We start from the raw sequence: 15486 nt of genomic DNA on the forward strand, positions 1-15486 counted from the left end.
AGTGCTGAGTTTGTTTTCTAGTCTGTGACACACAGCCTTTATCCACATTACATCCTTTATAAAACTCAATGAAAAATTCTAATTCATTTATTCAGTAGACACTTGAATTTTTGATGGATTGCCAATAACCATCTGGTGGTATTCAGTACTCTCCCTCCATGCATTTCTGAGGAAATGGAGGCAGGAGAAATAAGTGGCCCGGCCCGGCCGGCGTGGCTCAGTGGTTGAGTGTCGACCTGTGAACCAGGAGGTCACGGTTCAACCCTAGTCAGGGCACATATAGGGGTTGCAGGCTTGATCCCCAGTATGGGGTGTGCAGGAGGCAGCAGATCAATGATTCTCTGTCCTCATCGATGTTTCTGTCTCTCTCTCCCTCTCCCCTTCTCCCTGAAATCAATAAAAATATATTCTTTGAAAGTAAGTAGCCCACACAGTGTGCAGGTGACCGCCGAGGGCTGCCTGTGAGAGCGGGCCGCTGGCCCCGAGCCTCTCCGCTGTGGCCTGCTCCTCAGCCCGGGAGGCTATCTAATCCCACTCTGGCATCATCTGGGCAATTACTGTAATTCTGCTTAATGGAAGATTGTGGGTTTTCTCCCCTTTGACTCGGGAACATTAATACTTGCTTTTTACTGTGGTCCTTTAGGATTTAGCGTTTTCTCTTGCATCTGAGTCTTGAGAATGTGATTTATTTGAAGGGGTCACGTGTATGTGTATGTGTTTGTGAATATGTGGACTGGGGGGGGGGGGGGGGTGCATATAGGTAGTACCCAGGATTTAATTTCTTTTTCTCTGATTTTATTTCAGGAAAGCCAAGACAGAAATGGTGATATTTCTCAAACAAATGCTGAAAACAGAGGTATTCAGTTTATCAACTATTTTTTATTTAAAAATTAAACCAGTTGTTGGTTTTATTTAAGATCTTATTAGCGACGTGGGATTGATGTCTTGGGAAGAGGATGCTGCAGGGCCGGAGCGGGCAGGCCGACTGTGCGCTCCGTGCTCCCGGAGCCGAGTGGGCCCTGTCCCAGGCCCAAGCGCCCGAGGGCAGACTTGATAGTAGCGTTGCCACAGTAAACGTTTTTTCAGGGATCTGTCTTGTCAACTTGCTGAACCAGGGAAACCTTAAAAGTGCCCCATACAGTACAAATACATGCTCAGTGTGTGACCTGCAACACAGGGAGGGGAACAACAGGCCGTCCTAGGGTAAAAATGGGTGAAATACTAATGCTCCTTACACTGACCTCTCTGATTGTAAAAAGGACAGTTTACAGCAGCCCCTGACCCACGGGGAGGTTGCAGGACCGTGTGCTGTGGGTTCCTACAGACACACACCTTCCCACTTAAAGGGGAAGCCTGTGGCTTCTCTGGGGCGCGTCCCAGTTGCCAGCACCGCTGCTCCCGCGCGTTGAGGCCGTTGCTGAGTAAAATGGGCGGATTGAGCACAAGCCCTGCGATCCGGTGGCAGCTGCTCTGATAACTGAGACGGCCACTGAGTGGCTGACAGACCGGAGCGGACAGTGGGAGGCGCTGGACAAAGGGCAGACTCACTTCCTGGATGGGAGGGGCGAGATTGTAGAGTTTTCACCACGCGACTCAAAACAGCGCTCAATGTGAAACTTATGAACTGTTTATTTCTGGAATTTTTTATTTAATATTCTTGGACCACATTCGACTATAAGTAAGTGACACTGCAGCAAGTGAGACCAAAGATACGTGTAGTATTTCCCAAATGAAAAACAGTCTTTGAATAATATTTTAAGTTTATGCTTACTCTTTATTTGTATAATTTTCATGGAGGAAATTGATTGAGTCAACTTGCTAAAAATACAGGTTTGCTTCTCAGAGGTCATTTTGGCAAGAACACATTGACACACACACACACACACACACACACACACTGTTTCTGGTTTTGTGGCTTCTCGCAGGCTGCCTCTGGCTTGGACACTCCCTGTCTGTGACGTGCCCTGTGCCCTAGGCTGCAGCTAGTGTCATATTTTAACCAAACAACAGCTTCTTGGTGTTGATCCTCTTGTCTCCGGGACCGTAGCATTGGGCTTCCTGGTGAGCTGGCTCTCTGGCCAGTTTGCAGTGTTGCCCAGAAGTGAGGATCCTGGGCTCGGATCAGGTTGATTTGGGGGGAGGGGGGGTCATAGGACATAGGGTAACAGTGCAATATCTGTTTGCTTCTCATCACTCCACCCCGAGGCCCACACTCAAAGGTCAGAGTGAGAACCTGCCGCTCCCTCCTCCGCAGGGTGGCCGCAGAGAGGGTGGGTGGAGATGTGCCGACCTCACTGGGCCTCCGTCTGGCCTGCTGAGTCCCTGGTCCCTAGGCGCTCAGTCGGTGGAGAAGAGGGGTCTGGTTCTCCTCCATGCCTTCCCCGTGCCCGTGACTGCACCGCGCTCTCCCTGCTGGGGCAGCCTGTACGGCTGCGCTGTGAGCAGCAGGCACTGCCATTCACCCAGAGGTGAGAGTCCCGGGCAGGGCTGAGGTCAAAGAGGTGAGCATCTTGGCATAAAGAAAATGGCTGCAGCCCCTGGACGGCAGGCAGGTGCTGCATGTCCGCTCCAGGCAGGTGGACACCAGGACAGGGTGGAGGAGTAGGATCTAGAAATCCACGTGGGTATGTGCTCAGCTGGCACCCAGTGGGCAGCCCGTGTGCAGCCTTAGGAAATGAGCGTGGCCGTGACCATGGCTGTGGCCATGCACAGGCGCGACTGCAGCGCCCCAGCTTCATGGTAGCGCAGAACCAACGCGTCGGAGAGGGCTCTGGGGACCCTGAGCCACACGGTGCTGTATTGTTTGCCACGACCTTTCAGTGGAATGGGAAAGTGCTCATGATATGATCTTGAGTTAAAAAATAATTGAAAAGAAAAGCTATCAATGCAGTGTAATTCCTACTATGTCAGAAATTACACAGATGTGTGCCTGTACATACATGTGCAGGAAAGGTATCAGAGGTACATCAACCAAGTGTGAACAGTGAGGACAATCGGCCCAGAGTTGGCGCCGACTCTGACGGACACGTGGCTCGGCCGCGGCCTGGGTTCTCAGCAGCCCTTCACCCTGCGCAGAGCGCGGCCTCCCTCCGTGTCCCGCTCGTCAGCTGAGGCTCTGCAGCTCCCACCGGGGCTGCACCCGATGAAAAGTGCCCCTGCAAGTCCCAGCTCAGAGGAAGCGTTACTGAGCGGCTGCTGCTGTTATCAGTACTGACTCTGGGTACACATTTGTTTTATTTCTCACAACTTCATGGTTTTCCCAGATTTTTCTTATAATTAGAAGATAGTGCTTCCATAATTAAAACAACAAGAAACACTCTTTTCAAAGAGCAAACAAAGTGAAGTTCAGATCCAACAAACCCTGGCGAGCAGCCCGGCCTGGGCTCCCCTGAGGGTCAACCTGAGGGTGTCTGACCCCCACAGGCTCAGGTGCGTCCACTCTCAGCGGCACGAGGGACACGTGGACCTGCACCCCGGTCACGTCTCCCCGGACCCTTGCCGTTCCTCCCAGCAACTCAGGCCCGACTGCACCCCAACCCTGGTGACGTCAGGTGGCTCGTGCCAACACTGAGTTCCCTTATGCTACTGCAGGTGAGCTGACCCCCGGGGAAGCCGAGGGCGAAAGCGACGAGGTGGCAGCAGACTGCACCCGGCTGACCTTCTTCCCTGCCCTACACGAAAGCCAGCACTCCGAGGATTTCCTGGAGCTGTGTCGGGAAAGACAAGTTATTTTACAAGAGCTTCTTGACCACGAGAAGGTAAGGCGGCCCATCATGACTGTTCTCTCAGGACGATCCGACACGAGCGAGCGAGGCCCGCCTCACTCACAGGCGCGGTGGCCACTCCCTTCCCTCTGAAAACCCGAGGAGCACGCTGTGAGTGCGTGTGTCAGGGAGGTGTGCAAAGGGACCCACACTCCCTGCACCAAAACGCCGTGAAGGTGTAAATCGCGCTGATGAACTGCTGAGTGAAGGTGCTCTAACCTGTTTAATCCTGGGAGAGCAGTTTTCAGTGTGGAATTCTTGACCTTCGCCTAGTCCAGCACCTCGGCCCCGCTTGCAGCCTGACCACCCGAGGGTGCATCCACATCGTGAGGGCTGGGGGTGTGCTTGGACACCCGGCCCTACGTCCAAGCTGTCCCCACACGCCCGCCTCGCAGGCCCCGGGTGGCACACTTTGGCACCGCGGCCCTCAGCAGGGGCTCCGGCCCCGGGAGCAGTGCCCAGGTGCGGGTGAGGTGGGCTCACCGGAATGGCTCCGGCGGGCCAGCGTTGGAACACTGCCAGCCGCACCCCTGTCTCTCAGGGTCCGTACCGGGTCCTCTCCCAGTTCTTTCCCTGGCTCTTCCGAGGAGAGCCTCTGGGCTGGCCCGACGGAACGCACTTCCCAAGCCTGCGGGCTGTACGTCAGGAGTGTACGTCACAGCCGAGAGCAAGGCCCAGCCCAGTCTGTGTAGCAGGATGCCTGTGGCATTGGTGCTGATCTCTGATAGGCTTGCTTTTCCGACTGCCTCACCCAGGGACGTTTCTGTCAAGAGGCCTTGTTGGGGGAGCAAGAGCCTGAAGCCCACAGGTGGATGCTTTCCCAGGTCCCAGAGGGGGTGGCTGACTTTCCCAGCAGCCCAGGGGGTGGGGGGTGAGGGGTGGGGGCGGTTGACTTTCCTAGCAGCCCAGGGGTGGGGTAGGGGGGTGGCTGACTTTCCCAGCTTGGGGGGCTGGAGGGTCTGCCTGGGCCTGCTGTCCTTCTGAGATGTGCATGATGAGACAGTGGGTCAGAGTGGAGCCCATGAGAGACCTGATCTGCTGGGCTGGGCCCCTCTGTGAGTTCTGTGCCCCCTACAAAATGCCACATTTTGTGGAAAAGCGGAAAGTTGCTGGGCTTGGGGCCTAGAGTGACGTGTGGTGACACCGAGGAGGCCCTGAATGTAATACCTGAGGGAGGAGGACACAGGGAGGCGGCCCCAGAGCTGGAGAACATCACTGGCCAGAGGAGGGAGTCCGGTCTAGACCGGACAGGCTCTGTGGAGCGGCCGGGCTGCTGTGGCACAAGGGTCCCTGTGACCGGGCCCCAGACAGCTCCACCGGCCAGGTCCTCGCGGCCCGGTGCCCACCTGCTCACCCTGGGCTGCGGCGGAGGCCTGCTGCTGGCTGAGCCTGTCCGGTGTGCCCATCCACAGTGCCCTGCCCCCTCCACTGCCTCCCCCCGGGGCGCAGGCCTCTACTTACCTCTGAGTCTGCCTGCAGATGCTTCAACAGGCAGGCTTGGCTTCATCCCTGCCTCTCTTCTATGACGTAAGCATGATGGGCTCTGCCCAGGGGAGACACAGCTATGTCAGGAGGCCACATGCCGGGCACCAGCCGGGGGAGCAGAGGGGTGGTAGAGGTTCGGGGGTAGGCTACCCGCTTGCAGCTGTAACTGGGGCTGCTGTCTTGGCCTGGGGACCCTGGCTCAAGAGGGGCAAGCACTGGGTGGAAGCCTTTTTGGGAGCAGCTGGGACATGGCTTGGCAAAGGCTGGCTACCATGGCAACTCTCCCACCACCACCACCAGGCAGGCAGATGCCAGCGGTTAGTGCAGGGGCAGCTTGGCAAGGCCGAGTGCTCAGACAGACTCAGGGCATCATCCTGCTGGTTATCGCATCATCGGCAACCTTGGCAGCTGGGCATCTGGGGCCCTTGCTTTGTGCTTGTCATCCAGCGTCTCGCCTAGTGTCACCGTGGCCCTGTGGCGGAGGCTTTGTCAGCTCCATTTTAAAGATGGCAAACAGGGCCCTGGGGGCCGCTAACCGCAATTGCTAGGCTCCAGCTCAGGTCTGTCTCACGCTAAGTTCAAGTGCCTTCATTCTCCACTGTCTCCCAGCACCCTGCCTCGGGCAAGTTGCATAAACTCTCCGCCACCCTGGCCTTCAACACCCTTCCAGGCTGGGAGCTTCCTGTAGGACCGCTGGTTAGCGGTGGCCAGACGGGCAGGCCTCTAGGTCCCTCACACAAGGTGTCTCTGCCTGGCACCGAGCATGCCAAGCACACGCCAGCCTGCTTGCCTGGGCATGCTCGAGTGGACAGGGGCTGGAAAAGAGGAAGGAAGGACTGTTGCACTGACCCTGACCATGAATATGTTCAAAGACACAGAAGGCCCGTGCACGCAGGTGTGTGTGTGCGCACGCATGTGCGTGTTGGGAGGTGTTTCTGCACTTCCTGGCTGATACCTTCTGCTTGTGTGGAGACAGTTGGCATCAAGTACTGGATGCCAGTGGGGAACAGCCTAATTCGGATGTCTTCATGAAAGAAGTGCTTTTCCTAAGGGAAAGCTTGTCCAGAGAGTGTGCGTGGCCGGTGTGTGCCCAGCTCAGAACACCGGAACACCTGCCTTCCCAGGGCCGCCACTAAGGTGGCCAGGCAGCCCTGCAGGGAGATCCTGCCCTCCTCTCCAGCATCTCAGCAACACTCACGTCTATTGCCTTTGAGGGACACAGCCCAGGGGGCTCCAGAGCACACCCTCCTTCCAGGCTTCTGGATGGCCCGTCCCCCCCCCCCCCCCGCCCCTCCCACCCCCCACAGGCATCGGGCAGCAGCAGGCCTGAGCTCAGGGTGGCAGCAGCTCGCTCGTTTCTCTGTGTGATCATTGGAGCTCTGGTCGCCTCCAGCGATACCTGGGACAGTAATTGTTTTGTGCCACCTCTGTGTCATTGATTAATGATTCCCAGAGCCACAAACACGTTTCTCTGCAAACAGCTCCATTTGCCGTGAAGGGTGGTGGATTCCGTGCTTGTCAATTGTGCGCCCCAGGCCCCACTGTGCTGCTGGGAGGGTCCCTGTGCCCTCCACGCGCTGCTCCGAGAAGCGAGGCCCAGGCCCGGCCGCAGGGCGGTTTTCGCGACTGCTGCCTCTTCCCTTACATTTAAAATGGAACATCCCGCATTTTCACGCAAGCTCTGGGTGAGGTCTTAGTGGGACCTGGGTAGAAAGGAACGGCTCACAGGGAGAGACCTCTGCTCCCGGCGGGCAGACGGCAGGAGCAGCGGCCAGCTTGTCACGGGGATTTTCACAGAGGAGTCTGTAGGCGAAGAAGTGCCTTAACCTTCCCATGTTTTAACTTCCCGTCGGACTTTCTAGAATGTGGAGCTGGCATGTCAGCCCTCCTTAACACCAGAGATGCTCTTCGGCATATTCGGCATGTTTTGTGCACAGCCACTCCTGGGCTGGCCTGGCCCCTCCCTGGACCTGCCTCCCTCACCCTTATGTGCACACACCCCCCTCAGACCTTGTCCTCTAATGAAACGGAACTACTTGTACTCTGCAAACACGTTCAGCTGGCTCTAGACTTCATGGCTAGGAATGCTCCCCCATGTTTTTATCTTTTTAATCCCTTACCCAGCCTGGGGTCCCCTCCCTGGGAACCCCTTCTCTGATGTCACCTCTGTCACCCTGCTCTGTCCCGCAGAGCGCCGGCAGCTGCCTGCTGTGCTGGGCCGGACGTCTGCGGCTCCATCTCTCCTGTTGGAGGCCTCCATTTCCCCTTTGCCCCCTGTGTGCCTAGGCGGGTGTGGGCACACACTGCAATTCAGCGTGCATGTTCAGTGACTGCACGGCCACCCGGAGGAGGTCTGAGAGATGCTTCCCGAGGTGAGGCCTGGCCTTTCAGAGCCTCCTGGTGCCCACGGCCAGTGTGAGGTATAGTCTCCAGGCGACCTGCACCGGAATCCCCGGGGGTGCGCGCTAAAATGCAGACGCCAGGGCCACTCTGCACCGCTGGCGGGAACCTCTGGGCTGCAGCCTGGGAATAGGAGCTTCGGCAAGCGCCCAGGTGGTCTCACAAGCACAGCGGAGTGAGGGCCCGAGACCTGCAGGCCCAGGCTTCCCAATAGGCCGAGCTGCCCCAGCGAGAACCACGCTCCATTTCAACCACCAACCGGCAGGTCCTGCTTCATGCAGCTCATGCAGCCCCTGTGCTGGGAACAGCCTCCGGACCTCGCAGCTCACTCACTGTCTACAGGTGCCGGCCCCTCCGTCCACGTGGCCTCTGCGTGGCCAGGGCTGTCAGGCACATTTGGCGTATTTTGTGGAGGCGGCGCAGGAAGGCAGGCGGGCTTAGCTGCTGTGTCTGCCTGAGAGCTGAGCTGTGCAGAGAGCCACACGCTGGCTTTCTTCTCAGATTTGCCAAATCGGTGTTCACAAAACCGTACCTCCGTATGGTTTTACCCTTTTCTTTGATTACTAGTGTGCCTCGATGCTTCATCTCAACAGGATTGAGGTGTGAGGAGTGGATGCCAGACCCCACAGACAGCCAACATAACTTCACTTCCATCCGTTCTCTCCTTTTTGAGCCCCACCTTTTCCTCAGCCAGCTGTGCTTTTCTGAACAACGAGCACATCTTTCCACCTGCCAGGGTCACCGGGCCCGCTGATGGCAGCTCGGCAGGCAGAGGCGTGCAGAAGGCACCAAGGATCCACGTGGGCAGGATCCGCGTGGGCAGGATCCATGTGGGCAGGCCACACGTGGGCAGGATCTGCGTGGGCAGGCCACACGTGGGCAGCTAAAGCATCCTCTGCAGTAGACTTTGCACAGATATTCCAGGATGGACAGGTGCGCTCTGTTCTGGGCCCCTCACGTGACAGCTCTGTGCCTGGTTTCCACCTGGAAACAGGGTGTTGCACTCACTGCAGAGGCAGAGCACGGGGAAGGACCTGGAGCGCCTGCGTGGGCCTCCCGCTCTAACATGCCCGAGGCCTGGCTCCCAGAGGGCCTGTGGCGTGGCCTCCAGGACGTCCCAGTACATGGCTGCCCTCTACCTTCAGCTTTGGATTTCCCGACACCTGTCCTTTTCACACAGGGCCGGGGTGGGCACGCCTTAGTTATTTCCTACTCAGCAGTGACAATATCTCATCCAGCCCACCTCAAAGAAATTCCACTTATGGAGCAGAAGTTCCAGTCTTTCTAAAACGATCGATAGACACGAGCAACGCGGGGTGGAGCTCTCCCAGGGCGGACTGAAATGGGAGAGCAGGTAACAGTTCACTTGGCCTCATTTTCCAGTTTTTAGTGCCGTTTTTTTGCAGCAGAATCAATGTTTAAGCTATTAACCCGCTCTCACCAGACATTCTCCTTGCGGTCTGGTTTATTCTCATCGTTACTTAGTCTCCCCGACGGGAAGCACCCGGAGACCATGGCGATGCTGCCCACAGAGGGTGGGCGAAGGCGGGCACCATGGGGAGGGAGAGGGTTTGGCGGTGCAGAGGCCAGGGCTGGTGCCACCGTTCCACGTGTCACACGTGAACCTGAGGAAAGTGTCAAGCCTGGTGTAGCCCTCCTCACAGTGCCGGCGAGAGTGCACCAGGTGCCACCTGTGGGGAGGCATCTGGCAGTAGTTTCCAGAGTTTAAAAGGCCATCTGGGCCCGCAGTCCTACTTGTAGGGTTTAGCCCACAGGCTGACTTGTGTGCAGAGTGACACTGTGCTGGACGGTCCCCGCAGCAGCCTCTGTAATGCCAGAGCGTTAGATAGCTTCCCAAAGGAAGAGGGGATTGCGCCACTAACTCGGCGTGCATCCACCATTACTCAGGTGGGACAGCTCCACGAGAGAGACCTGGAGGGTCTCCAAGGTGGGCAGACAGAGCAGAACAGCAACAAGAGCGATGCGCTGCTGTGTACAGAGGGGCCGTGTGAGGTTTCACAGAATTTCTTCGGAAGAGTACCCGTGGGAGAGGCAAGCCTCCCCTCTGCCCTCCTGTCAGTGTCCGGCTGGCCTGAGGGTGGCGTTGACAGACACAGCCTAACAGGAAAAGCTTACACAGTTGATTTCACATGTGCACATAGCCTTCACAGGAACACGGAGCCTCCGAGTGCGAAGGCGTCGGTGTGTGCACACGAGGTTGAACAGAACATCCCTGTCGGGAGGAACGGAAGCAGGTGGGAGCTGGAGGAAGGTAGGGTTAGCTCCGGTCTGTTTGGACAGGTCTCTCGGCCTTGACTCCGGATCTCCTTTCCCCTGACTCACAGAGGGCTGCGTTGCTTGCTTCCAGGAAGCCAAGGCGAGGCCAGGGTGCCCTGCAGTACCTGCTGCTCCTCAAGCATCTCTAACGGAATGCAATCCTATGCCAAGGTGCATGGTTTGGGTACACATATCTGGTCCTCTTCTATACAGTCACACAGTAACGGTGGCTGCCTCTGGGCAAGCTGCCAGGGAGGCTGGGGGCTCTACTCCCTGCCTCGGTCCCCAAGGAGACATGATCCCCAATCCTTCCTAGTTTTGTTTTGTTTTGGTTTTCCACAGCTTGTCTAGTAGAAGTCCCTGTCAGTACTACCTCTTCTTGTTTGGATTCAACCACTCCCCTCTTCCTCCCTCTCCCCTCTGGCACCCCATCAAAGCCGTCATCCCTCCTCAGGACCGCTGAAGTGGCCACATGTTATGACCCTCCTTCCACTCTCGGCTCTTTCCAATCCATCCACCATCCAGCGGCCACTTTCAGAAATGACCCTTCCTGGGCTTCCTATTGAAACCCGAATGGAGCTCAATGGGCCTACCAGGCCTCCAGGCCCCACGACCTGAGCACCCCCACTTCCCAGCTTTGTGTCGGCCATACTGATCTCTTTTCTCCCTCCCTGCCTCGGCTCCGAACGGAATGCTCCCTTTCCCTGGAATGTGTTCTCTCAGCTTGTCCTCCCTGCTCCCCAAGTTCCACTCTGCCTTATCACCAGCTCCCCCTCTCAGCACCCATCACCATTTGTAATCATTTATTGGTTGTCATGTTTGTGCGCCAGTCATCTCCCCTATTGGACATGAAGTCCCATGAGAGCAGGCTTATTGCTTATCTGGTCCCTCCCTCTATTGTCACACTTGGCTCAGAGCCTGGCGCGTAGTAGGTGCTGAGTCCATAGCTGTTGAGTTGATAAACGTCTGGATGGATGAATGAAGCTGAAATGAGTCTGTGTTGAAAGTGGCTCTGAAGGTGGGTTGAGGGCCAGGTCCAGCAGAGGCAGGAGGACGGAGAGCCAGCTGTCCCCAGCAGGCTTATTATGGGAACCAAGCCCCTTGGCTTGTCCTCAGGAGAAATAGCTCAGGAATGGCTTGTCCTGGACGGTAGTGAACGAGCCCGTGGTGACCCTTGGCCCGCATGGACCAATCGCATTGGACACAGAAGCCGGATAGCTCATGCAGGGCCTGTTCTCTCCTGAGTCCTCCTCCCTGCTCCCCAAGGAGAGCAGGAAACGTGGCTCCAATCTTTGGTGAGATTCTTGTCTCTGGACCTCTTTTAAATTTTATTTACAAATTAGAGTAGATCCTCCCTTGCGCGATTGTAAAAATTATATTGGTTAATGTGTAAAAGGGTTACAGTGGTCATATGGTCGGAAGTAAAAATAAAAACGAAGTGAGCTCCTCTTCTGTGTAACTAGAATTGGCACAGAGCTACCCTGAGAAAATGCTGGGCTGGCCTTATTCTTGGTCCATTCGGGCTCTCGTCATCTGGAATTTACTTACTCCCTCACTGATTTCTCTGGAAATACATTCCATTTAAGGACCCACTGAGTCCCTCCTGGGTGTAGGACTCTGGGCCACACCAAGCCATTGTCCAGGTCTGGAAAGCCCACCCTGAGCCCGGAAGCTTGTTGGGAGCGAGGGTCCAGGCTGGGCAGGGAAGAGGTGGTCTCAGCGGAGGCTCAGCTGTTTCCACAGGAGCTTGAGATCTGGTGTCCTCCCGCATGGGCACTGGCGGCCAGTTCCACTCTGGATGGTCAGTTGTTGGGCACAGACTGCCCTGGAGAAGGGAGGTGCCCTTTGGCTGGTGCTATCTCCAGCTGCGGCCATTCTGGAAAGCTGCCAACGTTCCAGCTGCTGAGAGAATGGCCCTGAAGTCTGAAAGAGGAAGCAGTGCCCTCTGCACACCCGTGGGCTGGCCTTGGCCTTGTAGACAGCAGCACAGTCTTGCACTGTGGCTCTCGGCAGACCCATTCCTGTCCTGGCTCGGCCACCTCCCAGCTGGTCTCTGGACAAGCTCCTTTGCCTCCATAACTGAGAAGCCTGTACTCAAACACGTTCCTCACTGTTAATTACAGAAGGTTCAGGGCGGTTGTGGAGGGGCCTCTCTGAGAGGAAGGTTGCGTGCAGAAGGCAGCATCAAGCACTCATTCATCCACAGGCCGTGGGTGGGTGCGCTGGCCTGGGGAGAGTAGGTAACTGAACGGGGTGTTGGGTGTAGAAGTGCCACTTAGACTGCGAAGCGCAGTGCAGTACTGGGCAGTGGCTTTGTTCTTACAGGTGCGGCTCCCGCTCCCTGTAGGAGCCCAACCGCTGACCAGCTCCGCCCTTCTGCCCTCCACAAAAGTGACAGCCATGCTTCTCTGCCCACGGCTGACTCTGTGCCCTCCCCCTCCAGGTGACACAGAAGTACTCCGTGGTGGTCGTGCAGGGCCACCTGGTCTCCGAGGCGCTCCTGCTCTTTGGCCAGCAGCACTTCTACATCTGCGAGAACTTCACACTCTCCCCCGTGGGCGACGTCTACTGCACCCGCCACTGCTTATCCAAGTGAGTGTCCACTGGCCCCTCCGACTCCTCCCTGAGCCCCAGTCTTCCTTCTCAGCCACCCTCCCCACTAGCCCTCGCACCTTGTTCTTACTGTGGGCTTGGGTTTGGGCCAGAAACTGAACCATGAGCTAAAACAGAAGAATCTTAAGGCATAGGCACTCTTGACCATGGTTCTTCAAAGCTAAAATCTGGGATGCAGAACAGCGTGGCAGCTTCTTGTGCCTCCCCTGGTGTGGGGCCGCCACAGGACAAAGAGGATCTCTCTGAAGGTTATTGGTAATGGAATCCAGTCCATCAGCTCACTCGTTTGGCAACTTGCTGGTTGCTCACTCACATCAGACATCAGGCACTGCCCCTTCATGCCCAAGAGGTGCCACCAGCACACAGGCCCCTTGGGAAGAGTGTGGAGCACACAGGCACCACAGGACAAAACATCTGCTCTGGGGGGCCTCTTCGGGGTGCACACGGGAAGGGGTGTGCTGAGGAAGGGCTGCTTGAGGAAGATCTGGGGCTTGCAGGGGGGAGATTTGGGTAGAAATTTGAAGAGTCATTTTATACCGACTACACCAGAGGTCTTTGGCAGGAAACTGAAGATCTTTTTTTAGGATCAACTGCATGGTCTATTTGGGTTCAGTCGGGCTCTTACTGATGAGTTCTCTGTGCTGTAGAGTCCAGCTGTTGGAACCACATCGGCCATGTTTGCACTGTTGCCAGGACTCCAGTTGTCAAGTTGTGTGTTTTCAGTTGATCATTGCTTTTGGAAAAATTTGGATGACGATTTCTTCATCCAGAGACAAGCCCGGACTTTTCTGGTTAGCCAGGGCTTAAATGATGACAAAATCCCTCTTAGATAGCCCAGTGACACTCCAATTAGCTTACATCGAATCACCTGGAAGGCTTGTTAAAGCAGACTTCTGGGACCCACCTTCACCCCAGTTTCTAGTTTGGCAGATCTGGGGTAGGACAGATGTCACCAAGTTCTCTGCTGGTGCTGGTGCTGAGAGGTAACCAGCTGAGAGCCACTGCTGTAGACTACGGACAAGGAGTCAGAGTCGGACCTGCCGAGAACGAAGAGTTTTAATTCCCAGGTGTCACCTCATTTCCAGCCCCTGTCAGGAAGCAGGAGTTTAAGGAGTGTGGGAAAATAGATGTCAGCCCCCCTCCTTTGATCGAGATTTGCTTTAAAATGCTTGGCATTTTTCTCTCTGATAATTTTCATCTTTTATTCATTCCAAACGTTTACCGATTGCTGGGAGTCCTCTGTGCTTTCCCAAGGCAGGAGAAGCATCACTAATACTTGGCGCACACATCCCATCTTCTGGCTCATGTTTTATTGATCTGATCAATACGGACAATGGGCCGGCAGACGTGCCTTTCTGGGGCTGATGGAAGCTCCTGCCCCCTGCGCTCAGGGCGAGCCCATGCGGTGACTTGCACGAGCCGTTGCTTCACTCCACAGCTCTGGTTTAAACCAGTCAGTGTTAGATGAGACCTTATTGATCAGAAGTGTGTGTATGAGGTGCATCTCATAGTACTCAGATCCACATACACACTTTTACTAGAAGCACACTTGCTAGGTTGCTTGTACTCTCTGGATTTGGCTGGACCAGGGAACCTGTGCTGTCTGGAAATTGACTTTTCTAGAATGCATGTAGGAGTGGAGTGAGAACAAATGGCTACGCTGGACTATCGTTTGGGGATTGCATGGGTAATGTCCATCACCGCCCCTCCAGAAGGGTTTGCGGACCAGACAGCGTTCTCTTGAGGGCTGGTCTGCTGCTCTGCAGTTCTCAGCCGCTGCTCGATCCCTCAGCTCAATGGGGATTGAGTCTTCTCTTGATCACGGAGCCCGAGGGAGATGCATAAATAGGCCAGTTACGAATAAAGCTAAGCCGGCCCTGAAATGTTTCTCTAAAAGACGGCCTCACGTTGAGTGCGGCTGAGCACTGGACCCTGAAAGCGGCTCTGATGTACCATAAAACATCGGAAATAAAACTCAAGCCCGCCGCAGGCCCTCCAGCAGAGCGCCTTCGGGCTGTGGAGTGTTCCTCAGGACCTCAGAGCCTTCCTAGGAGGCGTGACTTTGCATCATGGGATCCCTTGCGGGCGATAGCATGAGCTTGCTAGGGCTGCTGTAACCAAGTACCAAAAACTGTGGGGCTTTAAAACACAGATATTGATGCCTCAGTCCTGGAGGCGGGAAGTCGGCAGCCAGCTCTGGGCGGGCGCTCTCCCTCTGCAGCTCCAGGGCCGGCCCTTCCTTGCCTCTTCCGGCTTCTGAGTTCCCCCATCCTCCGTGTTCATTTGCTTGCAGATGCGTCACTCCCGTCACCTGGCTTCCCCCTGCACTTCCCCCTGTGCATGTCTAGCTCTGTCTGAGTTACCCTCTATATAGCAGACAAGTCATATTGGACCAGGGCCTATCTTTATGACTTCATTTAATTTTATTACCTCTGCCACTCACCTATCCTATCTAATAAAAGAGAAACATGCAAATTGACCGTACCTCCGCTATGCCTATCAGCCAATCAGAGTGAGTATGCAAATTAACCCAACCAAGATGGCAGCAGCCACAGAGCTGGAGCGAGCAGGAGGCTTGGGTTGCCCCCGACAATGGAGGAAGCCAGGCTTCCTGCCCGTCCTGGCCGGCCCTGGCCTCCGCTCAATCTAAAAGTTTTAATTATAGAAGATAAATAAATCCCAGATACCTGCTTCCAGCCGACCCTGGCCTCCGCTCAAGGAGGCGCTGAAAAAAAAAGAAAAGAAAAAAAGGAGGGGCTGGGAGCTTGGGTCGCCAGGGGCTGTGGCCAGCTTGCAAACAGCCATCAGCCCCTCACCCAGGCTGGCCACACCCCCATGGGGTGAGGATCCCTAGTGGGGGGCTTGGCCAGCTTGCAAACAGCCATCATCCCCTCACCCAGGCTGGCCAGGCACCCCAGTGGGGACCCCCACACTGAGGGGGCTGTGG

At 56.0% G+C, this 15486-nt stretch overlaps 1 protein-coding gene across 1 annotated transcript in view; it reads left to right on the top strand.

Moving 5' to 3' along the window:
- WDFY4 (WDFY family member 4) overlaps positions 1 to 15486 on the top strand; it is a 234656-nt gene that overhangs the window by 155154 nt on the left and 64016 nt on the right. The window contains exons 41-43 of the mRNA XM_054729209.1: positions 805 to 856; positions 3592 to 3758; positions 12370 to 12518. Of these exons, the coding sequence (XP_054585184.1) occupies positions 805 to 856; positions 3592 to 3758; positions 12370 to 12518 (368 nt within the window). The remainder of the gene's footprint in view (positions 1 to 804; positions 857 to 3591; positions 3759 to 12369; positions 12519 to 15486) is intronic.

This window comes from Eptesicus fuscus, chromosome 17 (genome assembly GCF_027574615.1).
Source record: "Eptesicus fuscus isolate TK198812 chromosome 17, DD_ASM_mEF_20220401, whole genome shotgun sequence".
In the NCBI taxonomy this organism is placed as follows: domain Eukaryota; kingdom Metazoa; phylum Chordata; class Mammalia; order Chiroptera; family Vespertilionidae; genus Eptesicus; species Eptesicus fuscus.